This window comes from Filicampus tigris, chromosome 20 (genome assembly GCF_054856515.1).
Source record: "Filicampus tigris isolate MCC_2025a chromosome 20, RoL_Ftig_1.0, whole genome shotgun sequence".
Classification (NCBI taxonomy): domain Eukaryota; kingdom Metazoa; phylum Chordata; class Actinopteri; order Syngnathiformes; family Syngnathidae; genus Filicampus; species Filicampus tigris.
Window position 1 is genome coordinate 3,279,952 of NC_141236.1, and position 23,540 is coordinate 3,303,491.

Here is a 23,540-nt window from a genome sequence, read left to right on the forward strand (position 1 = left end):
TTGATGAAGTTTTACTTGCTTCAATTATATTTCAGCTTTTTTTGAACACTTTGATGCCTTTATTATGTTCTTTCTGAAAGACGAAATCCAGACAACTGAAATGGTGAAAGAGATTCTCGCAATATCTCAACAATTCCGTTCTTCGTTGTACTCAGAGTTTATATTCTATTTTAGGGGTTGTGATTTACTGGGGTGCAGAACTGCACTGTATCGTCAAAATATTAGGGACAGCATGCATATTGTCCTGCACCACTGCAAACTAAAAAAGCACAGTATGCAAATTGTTACTTGTAAATAGCCGGTATTTGAGATCAGAACTCAACATTAGTATAGTCGTAAATAGAGACGTAACGTAACTCAAGCCCTGATTCGATACCCTCGATTTTCAGTTCCCGATTTCGATTCGATTTTTTAAAATGTTTTTTCAACAAAATGAATGACTCATTTTAAAGCCAAAATGTTTTGTTTTTAACATCTGGATTTTGTCCTTGTCATAAACAGCCATTTTTTTGTAAAAATACTCCAAAAATGTGAAAATTGACTTATAATTTTGAGTGTTTGACAACATGTTTGACTTATCAGTGTTTTGTTAGTGCCAGAACTAAACATGAAAATAAATAACCTTTGGCGATCAAAATTTCAACTTATTTTTTACATCGATGCATATTTTAAGCAGTTTAAATCGATTTTGGATTCATTGTTACATCCCTAGTCGTAAACGTAGAATTCTTGACACAGCTATTGGTTTACATGACAAAGTCAATAACAGTCACAGACCTCTAATATGCATTCAGATGGCATTCAAAATGTTGCTATTAGAGTTTCCAAGCACGACTGGATGTGAGAATGAGACGGCTTTACGAACCAAAGAAGCCCACCAGACGAACGACTTTCCCGTTAATAGGAATCCCGTCTCGCTTCCATGTATCTTGCCTTCTCAATAGATGACTTAATAAACATGCCAAGTGAGCTGGACAGGAGCCAACAAAAAAAAAGAGCCAACCCTGCTTTGTATAAATTCAGAGCTGCGATAACGGATGCTGCAGAGCGCTCACTAATCATTTCCACTGCTCCTCCGAACCAAAATGGCCTTTCATTATCAGTGACTTTTGATATCTCTTTGCAATATATGGGAACACACTCTGGAAAATGAAAAGTGACAGCAATTCTTGGAATTCAGCTACACTCCGAGGTATTAAAGCACACTCGGCGACTAATAAGTGGAGAACGGGTATATGTTGTGCGATTTAGCATTCGTGTGATTTCTATCTTTCATCACTCACTTTTCAATGTCAAAATTCAGAATTTTTTTGCACGCCAAGTAGCCACGCATTGGGCTTTTCTGGATGTTTGTGTTCATGAGACTAGAGCTGCTCGATTATGAAAAAAAAAAAAAAAAACATGAATCAAGGTTATTTTGGTAATAATTGAAATCATGATTATTCAAACGATCATTGATTTCTTTTTTTTTTTTTAAATCGTTTAATCGTTTAAAATATAAAGACCATTTTTTGAAATACTATGTAGGCTCCTTTTGTACCAAACAAAAATGATCAAATTGGTTATTATATAATAAAAAAGTGCACAATGTATACATTTCAAGTATGATTTCCTTGTGTAAACAGTATCTTGGGTATAAATGCACATTAATAATCGTTTTTTTTACGACGATGCCAATTTCATCATCGTGGAGTGTAATAACCGTCATTGTAACTGAATTTGGATTCATTGTATTACTCACCCCTTCGCTGCTCTGTCCCGTGTTCGCCAGCATCTCCTGCAGGGCTCGCACTGACAGCGACTGCTCCAGTACAAAGTTACAAATGCACAAATCCGGAGGAACATACTGCAGCATGGTGACAAGGAAGGGGAGTAGGAGGGAGATGATGGTACAGAGGAGACAAAGGGAAAACGACATTAGCCGAAGAGGCATTCTGTAGACACGATTCTCTGACGAAAAAAAAAAAAAAAAAAAACAGAACAAAACTTTTTGAGAACTTTGAGACACAGGACACTTATTGGCACGCTGAAAGTTTGAAGAATGCGCTTGAAGGAGAAGCGTACTTTTTCCAATCCTCGTCTTCATCTATCACGCTGAACTGAATTAAATGAGCACAAACGTGCACCGGCGGCCAAATCATTTACCAAAGTAAGTGAAACGGGATCGAGGGCCCGAGTGTAATTAATAGAACTGCAGAGCAAGGAATGGCCTTCATATATAAAGTGATGGGCATCCTGGTGTGTTGCCAGCAAGGTGCTGAGGATTATGAAGAGCTCGGTTAAATACACCGATAAACCCGATTCGCTCAACCTCATGAATCGTATTCGCTGCAATGTATTCCCACAAAAGATCTTATTGCGGTTGTGGCCGTGGCTATTTGTTGGAAAGAATCTGTTACTGTGTGGGCAAAATCCATTTCGATATTGTTAAAAGACTTTGACTTCCTTACTGTAAAAACTTGCCATTGTGTCCCAACATGACAAGGATCTTCTAACACAGATATTTCGCAACAACCTGGTGCAGGCTTGATCTTCCTTTCCAATTATCATGACGTGGTGAGCGGTCTGGCGGACACGGCGCAAAATCTCTCTGCCGCCTGGGAGCAGCAGCAAAGTGCTCGGGGCGACCTTTTTTGAAATATCTCGTTTGTTCGTGTTCAGCAAGGATGAAACTCAATGAAATAAAGCTTGAGAAAGGGTGAAGTGATTCATTCAAATGAACCGCGATGTACCTCATCATGATCGAAGCGGATCAAATCATGACAAATAACCGAATCACGCAGCGGTCTGGCATCCATCCCTTTATTCAAAAACCGGACATCATCTCAAACTCGTTTGGTCCGTAACATGTCGGCAAAAATGTTGATTGTTGTTTTGCCAAAGTAAAAAAAGATGTTCACAAATGTAAACAAAGATCATCAATCTGCTTTCATGGACGACTACAGAAATCTGCGCGTATTTACTGCTGAGAGGCTGAAATTCTGAGCAATTGGAGAATTTTAAGTTAAACAAGATCCCTAAACGGTTAATTGGCTCTCAAATTATCAACGAATTTGATCATCGATTGGTTGTCGATTAATCGTCGGACCTCTAAAAATAATTAGCATTGTCCTCATGTACCAAGGTGAGGGGGGCGGGCCGTTTGTGACAGACGGCCTGGAGCTCTGCAGGTGTTGCCCTCTCATTCCACAACGGCTCCAGGTAGGTGAACTCAAGCGTGCCCTCATGTCCTCAAACTGAATTTAGGAACTCCGACTGCCAGCCAGCCAAACCTGCCTTCCGCTCCAGTGCTCCCGAAAATGGGATTTGCGTTGCGTAATCCATCTGAAGCGGTATAAGGCCAACAGAACAACATTGTTTTCGGTTTTGTCATCTTTCCTTGAGGGCAAAACACGCTCAATTAAAATGATGAACTTGCTCAGCGGTTGAGTTTTGTGGATTGTTGCGGCAAGTAGACCAACAAGCACATGATCCACGGCTGCCCCCCCCCCCGTGAAACACTGCCGCTTGTGTTTGAGCCAAGCCCAAGGCGCCATATCCGAGTACTGAACCTGACCCGCCGCAGTCGCGGGCATCTGTTTTAACTTGAAACCTCCCGGCGGGAGATCCGCTTTAAGTAAAGAGCTACAAATACGCCATAAAGCTCGTCCGTGATAATGACAGAAACTTTTCAGTGTCTTTTGGTAGTAATGCAGCTTCTTGGGCTAGTGGGGGGGGGGGGGGCGGAGCCAACGAAAAGCATTGATAGATTGCGGATTGTATTTGTGTGATCATATGAGCGGGTATGCATGAGTATTCACCAAAGTGAGTCGAATCATTTACGTAATCCTTCTTCGACAAGCAATCGGACGATCAAATATGACGCTTTTGTTTCCACTTTTGTTGACTGTCCGGTCTGAACGGTGGAAGGATTTGGGAAAGACGCCTGCTGCATTCCTCACCTTAGCTTCGGAGGTCGGTTCCAGGTAACATAAGCGGTTCCCAAGTCCCTCAGCGGCCAGGCAAAACTTGCGATGCTCTTTTTGAATGGTGGCCACACTCTGAAGAACCACCTCGTCATCCTGCCAAGAGAATAGAATTTTTTTTTTTTTTTTTTTTTTAAATGCAGAAGTAGGTGCACTTTTTTGGACCAAACGCATGACAAATTTGTCAAAACGGAAAATAGAAAGACCATTTACACATCTCAATATACAAACACAGCATGTCAATCTGCCCCCAACAAAACTGTGATCTACACGCACAAAAAAAATCGACTTTGCTCTCCGCTCAGGTTGAAATGACAAATCAAAACATCTGCATGTGGTTGCGCAAACATATTTCCACAACCACATGTGACTAAACATCTGTATCTGTCAGGGTGGCTCTGTATTATTTGACAACAAAGGCACACACATATTGATCTGGGTGTACATGTGCGTGCGTTTGCCAGTGTGTGCGTGTGTGTTGGAAGCGGTTGGTTGCCATGGTACTGGCTCCCACTTCTACACAAGTAATGAAAATGCAGTAGATTTAAATACAGGCTGCACAGCCCCCATCAGATGGTTTGAAATCAGATGTCTATAAATAAGATGGGTGATGGCAAAAGTATTGTTGTTTTGTTTTTTTGCATTCGAAATGATTCCCATCCATGTAGCTAAAAAAAAAGCACAAAATGACTTATATGATTTGATAACATTGCAATCCTTCATCCGTAACGTTCATTACTGTGGACAGTTCAGATAGTTTGTACGAGTGCTTGTGACTTTGATTTAAAGTTACTCAAGATATTTTGCCATTTACTGCCATTGACGGCTATAGATGTCAAAATTCGTTTTAACCGCGCTGGCATTGAATGAATTTAAAATTACTCCCACAAGCGCTGTGAGTTTAATTATTTTTCTTTACTGTTCTGAAAATGAGACCAACAAAGTTTTTAATGGGACGAATTGAACATTTTAACAGCTGGGCCAAATTTTTAGTTAGTGAATCAGATGAACGAATGAATGAATGAATTCATGAATTTTATTGATTGGGTAACTTTTTCTGGGAAAAAATTGATGTGAAATATTAAATAGCTTTATGTCCAGAGTACTTTTAGGATTAAATCTTTGTAAATAACAAAAGGATGTACCAATTGCTACGGTAACAAGGAGTGAGGAAAACTGGCATCCAATCAGATAACAGATTTGTCAGTATAAATAAAAATAGGCCAAACTCGACTGTTGATGGTAAGCACTGCTCGGATTGATTAAAACTGACCATCTGTGAAGCTTCACACTACACTACTTTCTCAAGTGACCATGTAGAATTTAAAGGTGATCAAATATGACTCATTACACTGCTATAGATTGCAAAAGCTGTCAAATGGTGCTTGGTAGAGAAGTAACGATTCACTCAAGCCCAGATTTGATTCGATTTTCAGTTAGACATATTCGATTCGATTTTTTTTTTTTTTAAATCACTACCATGCTTGTCTCTGTGCGCTAGTGTGGCGCTGCAGCCATCCACAAACTCAATGATGTTTGGTGGAAGCGCATAATTTGATCTACACATTCATATGGAATGGAAAAACATCGTCGATTCATCGATTTTTAATCCTTTTGAACCGATTTGATCGATTTCCACTTGCTTGGTTTGGTCTTCATAATGCAATGCGCCCAGTGGAGTAAGACGAGTCTTATTTCTTCAGCGTTTAACCATTCGAGTGACCAATTCTAAACTTAACATGGTACGTTTGTTACAAATGTTTAAATCATTTTGAAAGGACCACTGGCTGCAATACTCAAAGCAGTTTTTTGTTACTTGGCTGCCCAAAAAAAAAAAAAACTGTATTGTTCATCATTCCTCACAAATCTTACTGTCCCTCTTCCTTAGGCCTAACTTGAGCTTGTCCAGAGAATGTGGTGAATCCCAAGCAAAGTGATCCTTGCAGCAGCAACGTGACCATCTGCTAGACCACTAGAGAACAGCATCAGGACTATGTTTAGGGTCCTAGAGGTGAGTAAGGGTCAGATGGCAGCGCGATCAAGCTGCCAAGTGGAGAGCGGGAACTTGACCCCTCGTCATCCACCAGCTCAACCCCTGCAGCAACACTCAAATCCAACTGTCAACTTTGGTACAACTGCTGTTGCATATTTGAACTTTTCAAGACTTCTTTTTCAATCTGACCTCCATTTTTCTTCACCGCACAATCAGCCACCACGTGCCCTAACGGACAGCGACAGGTGCCCGTTTGTGTGGGAGCATGTGCCGCGCCGACGGATCCACCAAAACCGAAACCCGAGAACCGCCGAGCCCCTGCGCGAGTGCCATAAACTTCCAGGACTGAGCCGCCGCCGCTGCTGCCCATGTGAACTTGAGAAAAGGTGATTCCGTACGATTTGTCAGCGCGGCTATTTCCGCCGGCGTGCTTTGCGCATGCTCACTCGGGACGAACAGGAGAACTTTGGTCAACAATGACTAATGGCTGTAGGGAAGCAATCAGAGTGAGCTAACAGCCAGGTGTGTTTCCCATAACTGTCAAGCAAAGTGCGGGTTAATTATTTAATGATGACATGCTAATGAGATGCAGAGCAAACAAAACAAAACAAAAAAGAGATGGGTGACAACTACAACCTGATTAGAGAATATGTTGCTGGTATTTAATGTCAACATTGCGCTAACAACACAGTTTGTTCATATCTCAACCTCCAATTCTTTATGATATATCGTTTACACAGCATGAAACGGGAGAAGGAAATGTGAATATGTCAAAGTCCACTCTGGCTAAATCCGGTTAGTTTTTCCAAAGATATTTGGTCAAAAACGAATGCCGCAAGTATACAATCTCTCCTTGTCTTTTTGTGGATCCGACTTCATAAACTCCCTCCCGGGAAAAAGTGTGATAGTTATCACTGCCTCCTGGGTCAAAATCAATAATGCGCGTGGAGCATCTCTGCTCCAGATTTAAAAAAAAAAATTAAAAAAAAAAAAAAGAAATAAGCTTCGCCAGTCAATCAAGTTTTGCCCCCAAGTATTCTTCTGTGCAGCTCCGCATGACGGCTATTGCAGAGATTTATATGCTGTTCCTGTAACAAATTGGACATTTCCAGCCTTCGTTTGCATACATATGGCTTTATGACGGCTATTTCAGAGATGCACTGAGCGTGAGATTCCCGAGCGCAACTGGGATGGAAGTGAAACCTTTCTGTTGTCTGTAAACGTGTCGAATGTGTGAGAGAGGAAACTGGCACACGCGCTGTACGGACAAGACAAGTGCATAAATCAGATGTGGAACAGGATTAGTTTAATGGACATTTAAAGCAAACACATGTAGTAATTTAATAGGCAGTGATGTTCTCCTTGTCCACTGAGAAATTCATGCTTTGATTTGTATTCATCACAGTGTCTTAAAAGTAAATCAATCTTCACAATTCTTATAAAATATCAGTCAGAAGTCAATTTTGTAAAATGTGCAGTAGTACAGAGACTTAGTAGCCTGGACTTGTGATGTTTTGGAAATACGACCTTTTTTTTTTTTTTTGCTTTGCGTTGCGAGCCAAAATGTAACTTTTGAGCAAGCTTCAGATATATTGTTGCTCGAGTGAAGTGAAAAAAAAAAAAATAGAGCAAGGATCGTATCGTGATACTTTTTATGTCGATACTTTCGATAACTTATGTTATGTTTTGCACGTTCTATAACATACTTTTGGAACATTTGAGGTCCTTGAGGAAATGTCAAATGGCACTTAAGATAAAAACTTTGGAAACACATGCCTCAATTTTTTTAAATATATACTTTTATCAGTTTTAAGTATCGCAATTCGTATCGGAAGTATCAGGATCCATATCGGATTGGGACAAAAGCGTATCATCCCGGCCCTAAGAGCAAGTAAGGTACTCTGACGTCTAACGAGGGCAGCAGCCACCATCCCCAATCCACTTCAAGCCTTTTAGTGAATAGGCAAAAACACCCCAACACACAAAATAAGAACACTCGCAGAAAGCTGCTGTAGGCAACAACTCACGTTCACGTGCATCAGAAACGACCGGCCACTCTTATTGACTAGACCAAAACCATATTATTTCTGTTCATACAGCACTATTTGTCTTTATTAAAAACTTAAGTGCTTTTTTGGGCTGTTCATTTATTGCAATGGAGAAAATGTATTTGCTATGCAAGCAGTTGAGTTTCAAGATTGGTCGCGGGACGAAATCAAATCTTACATCGAGGTAGCACTGAAGATTAAAGTGGTCCTCTGATCTTTAGCGCAAGCTACCGTATGATCAAAATGATTACGAAGCTCTCATTTTCAGGGTCAAATTAGTACGTAGCGTTCTTGAAATACGTCTCACTCAATCGATGACATCGTTGGCCTCCCCTTCTGCAACGGGAGAATTTTGGGCTCTACCGAGCAGCAAAACATCTCCTTCGAGATGACGGCAGCTCTTCCAGACGGACGCACGCAAAAAATAGAAAAGGTTGTTTCAAGCAAATCTGACAGCTTGCTGGTCACCAAAACTCGACGAAATGTTTGCAATAGTCTGTCAAATCATCTCAAAGGAAACTGTGGAAAACAACAGTCTACATTAGGGCTGTGCAATTAATCGAAATGCAATTACAATTACGATTATAACACTCCACGATTACAAAATTGGCATAATCGCAAAAAATGATTATTAATATGCATTTATATCCAACACACTGTTTACACACAAGGAAATCATTCTTGAATTTATACATTTGCACCTTTTCTTATTCTATAATAACACATTTTATAAATGTTGTTTCGAACTTACATAATTATAGTGTTTCCCCGAAAATTTTATTTTTTTAAAATTATTTATGATTATTTTATTATTTAAATTATATTTTTTTATTTTTTAAAAATTTCTTGTTTTGTATCAAGAAATAAATAATCGTGATTTGAAATATTACCAAAGTAATCGTGATTGATATTTTTTTTTTCATAATCGAGCAGCCCTAGTTTACATAATCATTTCCGAATGAAAAGTGACCTTGCGGCTTTGAAATCCCACCATGTTTAGCACAAAGCTACTTTTTGTATAACTCCTCACTTCGATGCAGCAAAGCCAAAACGCATCAGCTGTGATGTAAAAAAAAAAAAAAAAATTGAAAAAAATAAAACCCTGCCTGACATGTAATGCACCGCAGATTCATCATCGCTGTGTGAATTCCAGATCCTCTAGAGCATCGTGTCTGTTTCATAACGCAACTCTGACACTGAAATGACGAGCGTTCATGTAAAAGCAATACCACAGAGCCCGATGTGCAGCAAAGGTCAAAAGCGTTTTGATCAATAAGTCCATTTTCCCAGCGGGAACGTTGCACCAGCGTCTCTGTACCAGATCCAAGACTGTGTCTCGTCGAGGGTAACACTCCGGAATTGGCCTCAAAATAGGACGCAGGTGTGAGTTGGCACTGCTGTCATACATTTCTTACAGATACCGGGGACTTGTTAATTAATAATCAGCCTCGTGGCGGAACCACCGTTGCAGAAATTCTGCATAGTCTGTGTAAAAAAAATAAAATAAATCAAAGACTTGTTATTTAGCTAATCGGTCTTCCCAAAGCACACACGATGAAATTCACACCACCCACTAGCATGTGTAAATGATAGGCATGGCAGTGGGATCGCAATGCTTCAGTACAGATGACTGAAGAGAACATTCTGTCACTATCATAGTCCGGAGTTGTTTGTATTCACAGGAAATCTTACTAACTTTCCCTTTCCAACAAGCCCTCTCTACGAATGCAAACATCTCCAAGCACGTAATTTTGGTCTTTTTTTATTTTCTATTATTATTACCGGTATTCATAACTTTGGGATGCGATGTCACTTGAAACCATCTGCTGGGTCCATGTGTGTGCAGTTCTGATATTTATACAGTGCTTAACATACTGTGTGTCCTGCCGTTTTGTATTTTCAAGAGGGAGGACACATTTCAAAATTGAGCCAGCTCAATGGCTATCAATAAAAAGTCAGACAGCTATGTCTTTCTGCTCAGGAATGCAAAGTGCTAAACTAACATTTAAAGCTACCTTCAGCTTTTCATTTAATACAATTTAGAGATTTTAAAAAGATTATTAACATCAAAACCGGTCAATAAAATGTAAAGTATTATGTTCCAGTGATCCACAACTTTTAATAGTCACATATCAAATATTTCTGACACAGAGCATGTCTTGGCCCATAATGTAAGTAAACGTTTCTTTTAACGGATGTACAAAGATATTACAGACCATTTTGTTTCTTTAAAGCAGGGGTGTCAAAGTCTAATGGACGGAGGGCCAAATAATAAATTTAGCTACAAGCCGAGGGCCAGACTGATCGAATGTTCATTGGAAATTTTTAAAATGTCCAGATTGGATCGGGTCCTTCGCGCCTGCTGACAACGTCACGCTTCATGATATATTTCTGTAATATATTTCTTTGCCTAAAATTCGTTATCCACAAATCCAAATTTAGTCACACAAAACCTCTCTTCATTCTGTCTTTTCGAGACAGAAACCGGACAGTATATAAATTCTATTCTGGATTCTAAAAATATGAAAGCGATTAAGTCTGTTGCTTTATGTTATTTATTTAGAATTTTTGTTTAAAATCCCCCCAGCTCTTCTTTTTTCTTTTCTCTGTGTATTATGTATGCATTAACAACTGTTTGGTTTGTTAATGTTAATAAAAAATAAAGGAAAAAATTTATATATATTTCTTTGCCTCTGTTTGTCACCCCCCTGGCTGTTGTGTTTGTATGTTCTGAGTTACTAAATAAAAAAGAAAATAAAGTACATTACTGCTAGTTTTGCGAAGCAGCTCATACGTCACTTCCGCTTATGACCCGAGAAGAAGCCGCTACCTGTCTAGTGAAACAAGATTAGGGGGACGTTTGCGTCTCTCCTGCCAAACTGGAAACAATTTTGTGGTTCACTCGTCCTGCAAGATTGTATGAAATGTACATAATGTGAAGTATTTCTTAATAAAACGTGTTTTACTCCGAATAACTTTTCACCACAATCCGAAAGCCACAAAACAATGACGTGACGTCTTCAGTCGGCACGTAGACGACCGAAGGACGATCCTCGCAAAAGTAGCGATAATGTTCGTTATTTTATTTTATTTTTTATTTAACAAACACAACAACCAGGGGGTGACAAACACAGATTCAAAGAAATATATTACAGAACTAGTGTAACAAATTGGGTTATCTGTTGTGGTCGAATTGATGTTTTGCCGAGTTGTGTTGTTTCCGAGGATAATGAATGCATCGCGCGGCTCAATGAATGGGAGAGGATGCGAGCGAGAGGAGCGGAGGACGAAGAGGAGAGCTGTTGCACTTTTTTGACTGAACGGTTGTCGTACTGCATTGGTGTCGGCTGCGGCCCACAGTAGCCGGTTGGACTAATAAAAACGTTATAATTAAACTACGTCTGACGATGTATTCTCGGAAGATGCTACAATATATTATAAAGTGTGACGCCATCGGCCGGCGCGAAGAACCCGATCACATCTGCTTACACAACGCCGGCTTGCTGCGGTCTGCGGGCCGGTTCTAATAATAAATCAATATCACCTCAGGGGCCGTAGAAAAACTTCACATCCGGCCCGCGGGCCTTGACTTTGACATGCGTACTTTAAAGGGATGAAAAATGCTATTGGACATCTCTATGCAAGTTTTGAGTTGTCTAAATTGGATGTAAAAAGGAGGTATTACCGCCCAGCAATGGAGGCAATACTATCTTCTTATTGTTTCAGTCAGCGACAGCAAATAAAACAACACATCATTATTAACTGGACACTAATGCTTTGGTATGAAAATGGTCACCCAAGCACATTTGAGTGTATAGTTGCATACGTTTGATTATAGACATTGTGGTGACGCTGCATATAGTGTAGTTATAACTCAGAGGCTGTCTCCCCACCTGCGGAGGTGGAATATTTTTCTGCTTTCACTCTCTTTTGCAATTTCTCATCGCTGCCAATTTCCCTGACATTAAACATCAACAGCAGGCAGAGGCCATATTCATACTTCTCTCACCACCCTGATGGTGTTTTCCAGAGATGGGCACTTTACACTTTTTTGCCGTCCGTCCGCGACCTGGGTAAACTTCCGTCCTAATACCTCTGTCCTTATTCAAAAAAATAATCGTCCTCCGACCCCGTCCGTCCTCATCCTTTTTAAGTGCTTCCGTCTTCACATTCCGTCAATCCTCCCCCACCCACAGCCGCCCCCCCAAAAATATATTTTTAAAAAAAGCGTCCGTCACTCATAAACATTATTTAAAGCTCTTTAGCTGGTTAATTTCCTGTGCACATCCACTTACCGTCCGGGAGTATCGTGAGTGGATTGAATTGTTTACAACTGTTTAACCAAGATAGCATTTAGCTGCCAACCACTAGACTGCAGCCCGCCAGGGACATCACGAGATTGCTTTATAACGCGGTACTATTGCGTTTTATTGCCAAACGTTTGCGTTATAATGCAATCAATTTTCAGTTTTTATTTCGCAATAAAAGATTTATTGCAAAATAACGCAAGGTTATTTTAAGAGGAAATGATAGACTTCCACTTCAAGGTCGTTTAAGTGGACATAGGTGCTGACAGATATTTTTACGGTCTAAAGATGTCCCATTCAAGGACATGCAAAGGGATAAGGTTAGTTAAGTTAGTTAGTTAGCTACGCGCAATACATATTTTATCCCGGATTACACACCAAGACAGGCTGGGCGTGTTTCTGTCAGTCAGTGAAATGGGATAATCCATGGTATTACATGTGCTGAACCACTAGGGGGCAGACTATGTCTGTGCAATGCTACTGCAGATGAAGTGTTGTGCAGTCAGTTAATAAAGGCGGCTCTGTGGTATCGCAGAAGAGAACAGTGGTATCGGTTAGGGACGAATAGAGGGACCGACAAAAACCCACTTCCGTCCTCGCTTAGTACATCCTTTTTAAAAGAATTCTCGCCCCTCCATTCCATCCCTGGGACGGAATGCCCATCTCTGGTAGTTTCCTCCACTTTGCAGTACTGGGATAGTGGCAAAAAAAACACCACCTAAGCCTATCAATTCCTGAAACAGCTGGTGACAACTGAACTGTATGGACAAAAATGTCCGACAACTCAAATAGTCAAATATTCAATCACCTATTTTCTAGTGCTTAATCTCACTAAGGCCACAGGTGAGAAGGAGCCACTTATCTCAAGACTTCTATAAAATCTTACCATCCTTAAAGTACTGCATTCCACCTGACTTGAAGTACTTCATTTCAACCAAACGCTCTGTCTGCATGTTTCTCTCATGGTTGATGCTTGATTACAAAGCTCAAGCCCAGCTCAGGGGGAGCCCCCCCCCCCCCCTCCAAGCCCACATGTTGCCTCTCCCTCTCACATTGCTGTTGTCATCAGATGACTCAGTTGCCACTGTGACAGGAGAAGCCGAGCGGGTCAGCACATCGCCGGCATCGCCAGGGTTAGGAGCTGCTAAGGGTCCCTCTCCTGGCATCCAGAGTTAGCAAGTCAAGCCTCCGCATTAACACGCACGCATATGTTTACTTCTGGGTTTTATCGAGTGACAACACATTCACACATTTGTAGATGTCACTAGATGTCAATAATTATAGTAGCAGTCAGCTAGCATGTATACAGTGCAATAGAACAGTAAACAATAAACAAGATCAGGTTTATTGTACGCTTTTGACTCATAGGGAGGTTTACGCTAAAATAAAGGCAAATGAACCCTGAATTCATATGAAAGACAGTTATTTTATCTACTTCAGTTTACGTTAACTTACGAAACACTTGCTCTTTCAAGGGTTTACTATGACAACTTCACAAAATGCTGCCAAAACCAAGTGCGGTGTGAACATAAATCATTGAGTCATAAATCATATTACAACAATCATTTAAATAGTTTTGCATTACATTAACTGTGTTTTTTTTTTTTTTTTACTGTTTTACACTTTTATGACCATTAAAAATGTTTCTTGGTAACAGTCTGACCGGGAACACATTCTTTTAATTTGCATTATTTCCAAAAGGAAAAACTGTCTCAAAATGCAGACAAATCTCACAAGATGGTCACTGTCTCAGAACAGACATCGTTGGATCTCAGAGGTTTCATTCATTCATCCATCTACTTTCTAAAGCACTTCTCCTCATTAGGGTTGCAGATGAGCCTATCGCAGCTGACCACACAATTTTTCCTTGACTTCAAAAGTTCTCCACCGTCCAAATGATAATGATAAGATGCAAGGGCAATTAGGTACCGGCATTATGAAGGGGTGATTATCAGGGTTTGTTCATACAACACATTAGGTACGGGACAAAAAATGTAACTGTCTCACGCTCTAGCTACATGACTAGTCTGTAAACAAACACAATGCAGCTCAGCTTCTGTCAAGTGGATGTTTTGGGCTGTTTCATTTGCCCAAAAATGGCACTGTGTTCCCCTACTGTTTACCAAATATGAATCAAAACTCAAAAGCAAAGTCGGTGATTCTTCTGTTTACTGTAACATTGAAAACAGGTTGCAATTCCCTCACATTACTCCCTCCAAGTACCCAGCAATGACTATGCAACCACAGTATTCCTTCCCCCAGAGCGAATTGAAAATCTGTGTGACGTATCATCTACTCGACCAAAGCTGAAGACCATAAAGACTGATTTGTATTTGAATAAATAACTGCAGTAGTTTTCTGAGAGAAACAATGCAAAAAGCCATGCTTTTGAAAACAAACACATCCAACCACAATTAACTGCTCTGACATGATAGGTACTAAGAGTCCATTTGAGTTTTACAGGCAACCCACTTTGAATTCAAAGGTTAATTGCCTAAGTGCATTTATGTTCAACACATTATATCGTCTCACATGAGCCTCGGGGGGGGAAGATCAGACTCCCAGCATCCATTTGGTGTCTGAATGCAGCATGAGTTTTTACACTTCATGCAACAACACGACAACCTCAAGGCTACGTGTGGCAAGAGGGGAGACTCCCGACATGCATATCATTTACAAAGATAACTCCTGCACATGCCTGTCCACAGTTGGGACCCCCGTAAGCAATCTGCGTCAAACATCCAAACTAGTCTCGACTGGAGTGCGCAATCTGTGCGCAACTTGTTTCAACTATTTTCATGGCGCAAATGAGGAATAGACCCCAGGAGTCGGAAATAGCGTTCACAAAGGAGGTGGGGGTGGGGGGGAGGGGATATTGTATTGAAAGCATCCAAAGGTTGGGTGAAGTCGCCCTTGTTGCACCTGCACACCGGTACCTCATCAGCATTCGGCACATAGAGCCCAAGTGAACGGGCAAAGCGGCGTGTAATGCACACTAAAACTTCCCAAAACGACCATGATGCCTGTTAAAGCGCAGCCCGCAACCAAAAACTAGCATCCAACTGCTCAAAAAGGAAACGAGTCTAATTAATTGGCCATTTGTAGCCGAGGGACAGATGGGGGGGGGGGGGGGGGGGGGGATTTACGCCAAATAGGAAGGAATTCCAAATACTTACAGTTCTCAAGAACTGGATCTCGTCCTCCCCTTCTCCGCCCTCAGCCATGGCTGCGAAGGAGCCTGTTTGCTCACACGATGGAAGCCACCACTGACTGTCGGCGAGAAACGAGACGCTGCGCTCCCCAAGCCGTTATTAGCATGGAGCTCGTCCAAAGCCATATAGGGAAGACCTGCCCGTAAACCCCCCGCGAGGACCCCCGCCTTGCTTACGCCCTCTCTCCGTCCTCACTCCATCTCCTCCTCCTCTTCTTCTTCCTATAAGCAGCATCAGCAGTGCGGACCAGCATCGGGCTATAGGATGTATCCACGGTCAAAAATGCTCTCTAATCTGGCGTTAATGTCGATGTTAAAACAAAATATAAACAAATGCGCCTTTGCCTGTTGAATGGGGGAAGCACTCCTGACTTCTTTTTATTTATTTATTTTTCTAATGGTGCAGTGTCACAGCAGTGGAGGCAAAAGTTGAAAAGACGTCAGATATGGAAATGTACAGTATGTAGGACCAAATAAAAATACAGAAACATTACAATTAGAACCTTCATTGTCATTCCACAGTGTGCAACGAAATTGGGATGCACAAATTATTAGTGCCCTGAGACGAAATCGAACTAGTTATTTAGTAGAAATGATTCCTAAACTCCCTGTAAGCGAATTCTGAGATTGGGTTCGGAGTACTTTATAAGTAAAATTCACTTGGCAGTATCAAGTAAAATGTGCACACCACAAGTGTTATATGTTGTAAAGATATTAAAGAGGAAGTCAACCTAAAAAAAAATCTTTGATATATGTTCTATGCTCCTCCACTAGTCTAAACATGGCATGCTTATTACTATCAATAACGAATAATTAATAACGACTAATCACAGTTCATCTTTATTCTGAAGCTGAGCCATGATTGGTCCTAATCTGAGCCCTGAGCAACTGTGATGTCATTTTCAGCAAAATGGCCGCCCACTACGATGGACGAAAACATGTTTTAAAGGGAAGTCAGTTCAATTTTATGTTTTCAATAATGTGTTCTATGTGTCTCTTCTAGTCTTAACACAGTACTGTGAAAAATATAGCGTTTGTGGAATACAAATTCAGCAGCAAAGTCCAGCTTGCCAACATCACCTGACCAAACTCAGAAACCAGGTGAGCCACGGTTACCTGCACCCTTAGGCATTGTGATGTCATTTTCAGTCGACAGCAAGAGGCAAAATGGCCGCCCCCTGACATGCATAAAAATGGATGGATTTTTCTGCTTAATTCATATCCCACAAACACAGTATTAATGAGAATGCCATGTTTAGACTAGTGGGGGTGTATAGAACATATTGTAAAGAATATTTCTGGCTTCACCTTTAAGTTATTTAACTCAAGTAAATTGCTTATTTTCATAAATGCAACGTATACCACAAATCACACAATAATGCCCTTTATTTCAAATTAGTCACTGAATACAAACCAAAAAAGGTCTGGAGGCTGCCGACAGAATAAGACAACATATTTATTATGAAAAAAATGTTGGGAAGCCAAATTGTTATGAATATATGATGCATCAGTAACACATTAACTGTATCGAGAATTACAGAATATATAGTATGTCTTTCTATAGTTTTCAACCTTTTCGAAAAAAAAATTGCATTATCCTACACGTTGTGCTTATAGGGCTTGCTCAAACAAACCCCTCAGATGTGTTGTTTTTGTAAAACATCCTCCACTGCACTGAGCAGCAATGTTGAGAAAGTTTTTTACATACAGGTATATGAATGGTCATGTTAGCTATAGGTTGTATCAATACGCTAATAATAAACAATCCCGGTTAGTGATAGTATATGCATGTGGAATTGTAATGTTAATGTGAGTATTTCCAGTTAAATCAAGCAGAAAATATAGAAAATTATGTCTTGAAGTTATTTGATTTGTCATGGTCTGTGTTTTCAAATTAAAGATTTGAGACCAAATAAAAGTATCTTAAAATGAACTATAAAATGTACAGGAAGCCAAAGTGAAGGGAGTCGCGAATTGGGAGTTATGTGCTGCCTGGCCTGAGCGATGTACCCGAATGGTTCAGCCCATCAAATGGGTGGTTGAACGGCCGGGCCCCACTGCCGTTATAAGAATATGTGCTCCCTCCTACGAGCACCGATTAGGAAGCGAGCTGCAGCATTTTGGTCCAGCTGGAGATGCTTAATGGAGAACTGGCTGACTCCAAAATAAAGTGTGTTGCAGTAATCCGTCTGAGATGTAATGAAGGAATGGATTGCCATTTCTTCTTAAACGCCAAGTTCTAGATTAGTGCCTTTTAGAAGACGCCAGGCAGCTTCTGTTTTCCTTCATTAAAATTCAAGGAATTCAGTGCCATGATTTCCTCCAGCCAGCGCAAAAGTGTCCATAATGAGAAAGCGTCTTTTTTTGCTCAGTGGGACATAAATGAGATCTGACTATCATCCACATAGCACTCCAGTGTGCTTCCACTAATGCCTACCTGGTGCTGTTAACGAGCCAACAGAATACGGTGGTCGAACGCTGCGGTCAGATCCGGCAAAAAAGAAACACATAGTCTCCAATATCATTTGCCAGGGGGATATGTTGAACTTGATAAATATTGTTGTTGTTCTTGTGAAAAAAAAAAAACTGTGAATCTTAGTCATTCAAACCATTTTTATGAAACAGTTTTAAGAGGAATGTGACACCAGTGACGCCCTACCCTAGCCTTGGCCTGTCTCAAATTGTGAGGCGGAGAAGCCCACGGAGGAAATGTTTATCAACTGACCTCCATGAGCTTTTCTTGAATATTTCACACACATCTATTATCAGGAGTTATCTTAAAATTGATAACCTTTGAATCCAATAGAGACAGATCAAGTGAAATGGACTAACACTACTGAGTCTTAATCCAAGAAATTAAAAGTGGTGAAACTGTCCTTTCTACTTTCAGATCTTTCCATCTGTAGGGTCCTGTCCCTTTCATGTCTTATCAAAGCCAAGCTATGTGTGTGTTGTTTTTTCTTTTTTTTTAAAGTTCCAAGGCTTTGTGATGTTTTTATGTTCAATGCTATGTGAAATCATAAACGTTCTAACCGATATTGTCATTTACTTCTCACACCGCGAGCTTGTTTTTGGACAGTATAATCCCCTTCCTGGTACAGTTTTTGTTTGAACCTGGAGGATTTAACTCTGATTTTTTTTTTCCACGTTCAATGGTAGTAGCCTCAATGTTGTCTTTTTGGCATGGTATTTCTATTTCCTCTGCAAGAAATGTAGCTGTACCATTTAGTAATTGTTGTAATAGGCTTCTAGAAAATTCAGATTATCTGTGCATGTTATTGTTGGTGATTTCAGTGACAGTAACAGCTGTTGATTTTCTTTTAACTTGTGTAATCCATCAGAGACAGCTTGGGGAGAGGGTCCAATTAGGCTGGTGCACGCACTGAGCTCGTACTGGTGCACTGTTGACCTAAATAGTGAAAATAATTCACTTATAGGTTGCCCGAAGGCCACATAATCACTAAACATTTCCATATATGTATTTTTATGCATTGCAGAACAGTGACAAAGTCTGGAATTGCACGCTTACTGGTTTATATCTTTTAAATTATACTTTAAATCAAGCAGATTATATAAATCCTCACTGAAGTCGCCGTCTGTTTGTTTATATTCCCCTCAGCGCTTGTCAGTCTTGAGGGGATTAGGAGTAGTAAGTTCCATATGTTGAGCCAATAGGAAACACCCAAATGTCACTAGACAGCAGTGGCTGAGGGCGAAAGGCTCTTTATTCTGGCAGCGGGCAGTTACTTGCAACTTAGATGCTGCTGCATGGGAGTCAAAATACAGGTATGTGTATTATCCTGATAAATGCGAAACATGTAGCTAATTGTTCACGGTATGATTAAGGTGTTGTACACAATAGGCAGTTGAATGAGATCAAAGCGAGGGTTAATTGAAGGTGTGCTCTCTTGTAGAAAAGTAAGTATTGCAAATTGCGTGCTTTTCTACCCTTGACTTTTACAGCTTGGTAGCATACGTGTTCCTTTGTGTCTGGAAAAGTTGCATTGGATCCGCTTAATTAGTTCTGTATTAGTGAACTTTGGACCTTAAATCATTCACTGCCATTGACGAATTTACTCGTCTTTTCACAGTACAACAATTCAATGCCAGGAACTTATTTATATTGTTTTGAAAATGTTTTCAAACCTTAGGGTAAAAGAGGGGGTGAAAATGTCTGGCTGTGAAGTACTGTATTGCTAATCCATCACAATTTTACATATATATATACATATATTGTATATTTTTGTGTACCAGGATTCATACTGGAGTGCAGTGGCGTGACTGCTCAAAAGATCTCAACACCAGCACTGATGATTTAAAGGAACCATCACCTTTTTTCAAAATCTGCGATTTAACATTATGAAGGGCACCGACGCCTCTTTGCGCCTCTACATCCCCATCAATGAGATAAGCGTTGTGGGCTCATCCCTTGGCAAAGGTCCAGCTTCCCCATCTAATGAACCTCAAGACCACCATCCTGAACTAAACTTTAACACAGAGGAGGCTCAGCTGGAGACAGCCAAACTTGGTCATGCGGACACATTCAGGCTTACCGACTCGTCTGATTTAGCGTGGCTGAAAGAGTTGTTGCTGCGGCGTTCGGACTGCGAGACTTTCATGAACATGGGCAACCAACAAGGCGTGAGGACCAAGACAAGTGCCAATAGTTTACCAAAATCCACTGGGATCCGGAAAGCAATGATCAGAACAGGTGGGTTTGCATACACAGATACTCCTTTGCTCAACCTCAAGGGGAGACCCACATCCCCACCTACAAACTCAGGAAGGCTGTCCAAACACTGGATGACGAGCACGCCTCCAAATGAGGAGCCACTTGAGGAAGAGAGGCACTTCATTTACATGTCTGCCACTTTGGGCCAAGAAAAGGAGACAACAGGCGATTCAAGGTTTGAAAAGGATGACGGTCAAATGGACTTTGGGCAGTCATGGAGAGCAAAGTTTTCCACCCAAGGGTCTTCATGTCAGAACGGAAAAGGTTCTTTGTCATGCGGAGAGAAAGCGACCGGTCGATCCGTCTCGGAGACGGGTCTGTCTGAATATGACGACATCTGCTCCCTTTTTGATTTGGAAAAAAAGACCGGAGACATTAGTCGAAACTTCGGACAATCAAAGGTCGGCGCTCAAAACGAAGCAGCGGGACGGTCTTCTCAGACAACGGCTGCAGCACGTGTAATGAAAAAGATTGACGAGGAGGAAGGCGTCATCGGTCGGGTGAGTCTCACCAGTTCAAACCGGATCAAGAGAAATGAAAGCGCGAGAGATGAGTCTCATTCAATGGAAGGTAGACGTATGGATGACGAGACTTTGCATCACCTCCAAATCCAGACCCGAGAAAAAGAGCACGATTACAACAGCGCTCGACTGGTCGACGAGCTTCGTTGCTTGGGTGAGGAGCTGAGTGAGAGTCTTCGACGAGCCCTGAGGATGGAAGGAGCAAACAAAGAGTGGCTGTCACCATGCGTCCAAAGAGAACACAAAATAGAGTCTAAGAACAGTCTCTTGGAATCGAGAAAGAGACCTACGAAAATGCCATCATGTCAACGGCATATTTCAACGGTGCCCAACGTGTCCGTGTCAAGCTGTTTGACAACAAGTGCAGGAATGCCCTACAGGTCCTCAACATTTCCCAGCATCTCCACTGCCACCTTTCTCTCGCCTTTATTCACATCAAGCCACAAAAAGCCCGAAGAGGACATCTGTGAGCAACACACACTACGGACAAGATCAGCCAAGGACGGCTGGAGTGAAAAGGAGAGCTTAGATTGGACCAATCACAGATGGAGAGAGGAGACACAGACGCACAGATGCTTCAGTGAATCTGACGTCGGTCAAGATGACCCACTTTCTTCAGGTAAGAGCATACTTAGTTGTACAACAGTAAATACAGCAGATGTCGACTTCCAGTACTACAGCATATGCCTCCTTTCGGTCCATTGTTGTTAATGGTAATCAGGTCATGACACCGGCACGATTTAATGGAATCCAATACAAGAAAATCCAATTCCAAGAGCTATCGATAAAATGGCTGACGCAGTGCAGTTACTACTGCAAATTACAACCCCAAATTGACATGAGCATACAATAATGGTGATGCTATTGTATGTCTAAAACTTGTATGGGTTGCTATCATATCAAACAAACGTTATTGTTATGGTATGATAGATACATAGATAGAACAACATAAACTGAGAACAACATAAACTGTGACATCTAGCATTATTTGTCAAACCTCTTTAGCCGTTGAATGAGTTAATCCACAAAAATATTTATTGAATTCATTCACTGCCAAGGATATATTTATTTGTCTTTTCACAGTCCCAATTCAATCCCAGGAATGTATGTATTCATTTTTAAATATTTTCAAACGTTAGGGTTAAAGAGGGTCTGAAAACGTCTGGCAGTGATGAATCTTACAGTATGTATGGTCAAAGGTACCATTTCTTACAGTTTCAGACTCTGTCTCTAGAGTATACTGGATGAGTGCATTTCTTGTTTTTTTTTTGTTTTTTTTTTATGTGAGCACAAGGTGAATGTGTTTTTGAAGTTTTACTGTCCTGGCCTCGTGGTGGCATTGTGGTGTAACTTAAGGCCCAAGATTTTTCACTCTTTGACCTAAACTAAGCCTTAGCTTTATTTGATGTAGAATTATATTTGTTTAAAAGCAGGTTTCCTGTCTTTTTGTTATTCGATATGCAAATATTTTGAAGGAAAAGTAGGTTGTCTGAGGCACAGTACCGAAATATGTTTCTGCTGAGCAATGTAAGCTTTATCAGAAAACCCATTAAAGGAAGCACTTTTAGTGTCGAATGTACAGTTTTGTTCCAGTCTCCCTTTATACAAAATACTCTCTACAATTCAATCAATACTAAAGTACAGCAACAGAATCCAGACAAATGTCCTGGTCGTAGCATGTTACAAGGTAGAAATTGTGAAAGACAATAGTTACATGGGTCCAAAGCCAACTTAAAAATAAACCAGTTACGCTCATTAAGCTGTTTGCCTAGCAACAAACCCTTCTACATACAACACAACAGAAACAGAAAGTCGCACAAAGGAACCCACTCTAAAAATGTCAACACCTGAATTATCATAAGGCTTTATTAACTCATTCACTCCCAGATATTTTCCTAACCTTTTTACCCTAACGTTTGAACAAATTTGAAAAGAATCTAAATAAATTGAATGTGAAAAGACAAATAAATACGTCAATGGCAGTGAACGAGTTAATACACAGGCAGCACGGTTAGCATAGATGTTAGAGTAATGCTATACCTTCAAACAACTGCTATTTTAACTCATATGGAGCAGCAACACATACAAACAGAGCATGCAACAATACTCACAGTGACTATGACTATCACTGAAGTTTAGTCGGGAACCTTTTCTGCCTCTTCTTCGTCTCTGCTTTTAATTACACTACACCTCTTCTCGTATGTGTCAACACAATGAAGGTGAGAATCCATAAAGTGCAATTGCTTAAAAATATGCAATGTACTGTCCCCTACAAAAGTATTGGAACGGCAAGGTCAATTCCTTTGTTTTCATTGGATACTGAAGTTAGTTGGGTTTCAAAAGATGAAAATGAAGTTCAGAATTCCAGCGTTAGCGTAAGGACAAAATTGGGATACAGAGAGGCAACAGTGTACTTTGTTCTTTCTGTATTTATGATTTCGCTTTGTCTTCTCCAGATGAAGCTCTGCAGAAACCGGAGGATTTCTGGCAGCAGGAGATGGAGGAGTCTTTGTCATTCCGCAGGTGGTTCTCTCATCCCTCTCGACCCAAGCTCATTGACTTCCTGCGCATCACCGCCCCCGAGGATGATATCAGTAGGACGCCCACTCCCTCATTCCCAGAGCTTAGGGTGAGCAGCGTAATGAGCTTGATCATGTCTTGAACCGTCAATGTTAATTACAAGGCATCAATCATGCAGTGGGGGGTGGAGAGGTCATGTGATCCTGTTCCAGTTCAAAGATTTGAAGGTCAGAAACATTTAAT

The 23,540-nt window shown here is 40.8% G+C and overlaps 2 protein-coding genes across 14 annotated transcripts in view; one reads left to right on the top strand and one right to left on the bottom strand.

The window, feature by feature from the left end:
• ryr3 (ryanodine receptor 3) overlaps positions 1 to 15,863 on the bottom strand; it is an 83,414-nt gene extending 67,551 nt beyond the window's left edge. For 2 of the 3 annotated variants that reach the window (XM_086018035.1, XM_086018034.1), the window contains exons 1-3: positions 15,490 to 15,862; positions 3,942 to 4,061; positions 1,742 to 1,846 (exon numbers count right to left, since the gene is read on the bottom strand). In XM_086018035.1, the coding sequence (XP_085874161.1) occupies positions 1,742 to 1,846; positions 3,942 to 4,061; positions 15,490 to 15,537 (273 nt within the window). In that variant the 5' untranslated portion in view covers positions 15,538 to 15,862. Of the gene's footprint in view, positions 1 to 1,741; positions 1,847 to 3,941; positions 4,062 to 15,489 lie in introns of all 3 variants that reach the window. The other variant, XM_086018036.1, reaches the window with a different exon arrangement.
• Positions 1 to 23,540, top strand: part of fmn1 (formin 1) — a 97,928-nt gene that overhangs the window by 56,190 nt on the left and 18,198 nt on the right. For 6 of the 11 annotated variants that reach the window (XM_086018037.1, XM_086018040.1, XM_086018039.1 and 3 more), the window contains 4 exons: positions 5,854 to 5,976; positions 6,175 to 6,344; positions 19,779 to 21,396; positions 23,234 to 23,406. In XM_086018037.1, the coding sequence (XP_085874163.1) occupies positions 19,884 to 21,396; positions 23,234 to 23,406 (1,686 nt within the window). In that variant the 5' untranslated portion in view covers positions 5,854 to 5,976; positions 6,175 to 6,344; positions 19,779 to 19,883. Of the gene's footprint in view, positions 1 to 5,853; positions 5,977 to 6,174; positions 6,345 to 18,557; positions 19,056 to 19,143; positions 19,311 to 19,778; positions 21,397 to 23,233; positions 23,407 to 23,540 lie in introns of those variants that run through there. The other 5 variants (XM_086018048.1, XM_086018045.1, XM_086018043.1 and 2 more) reach the window with 5 other exon arrangements.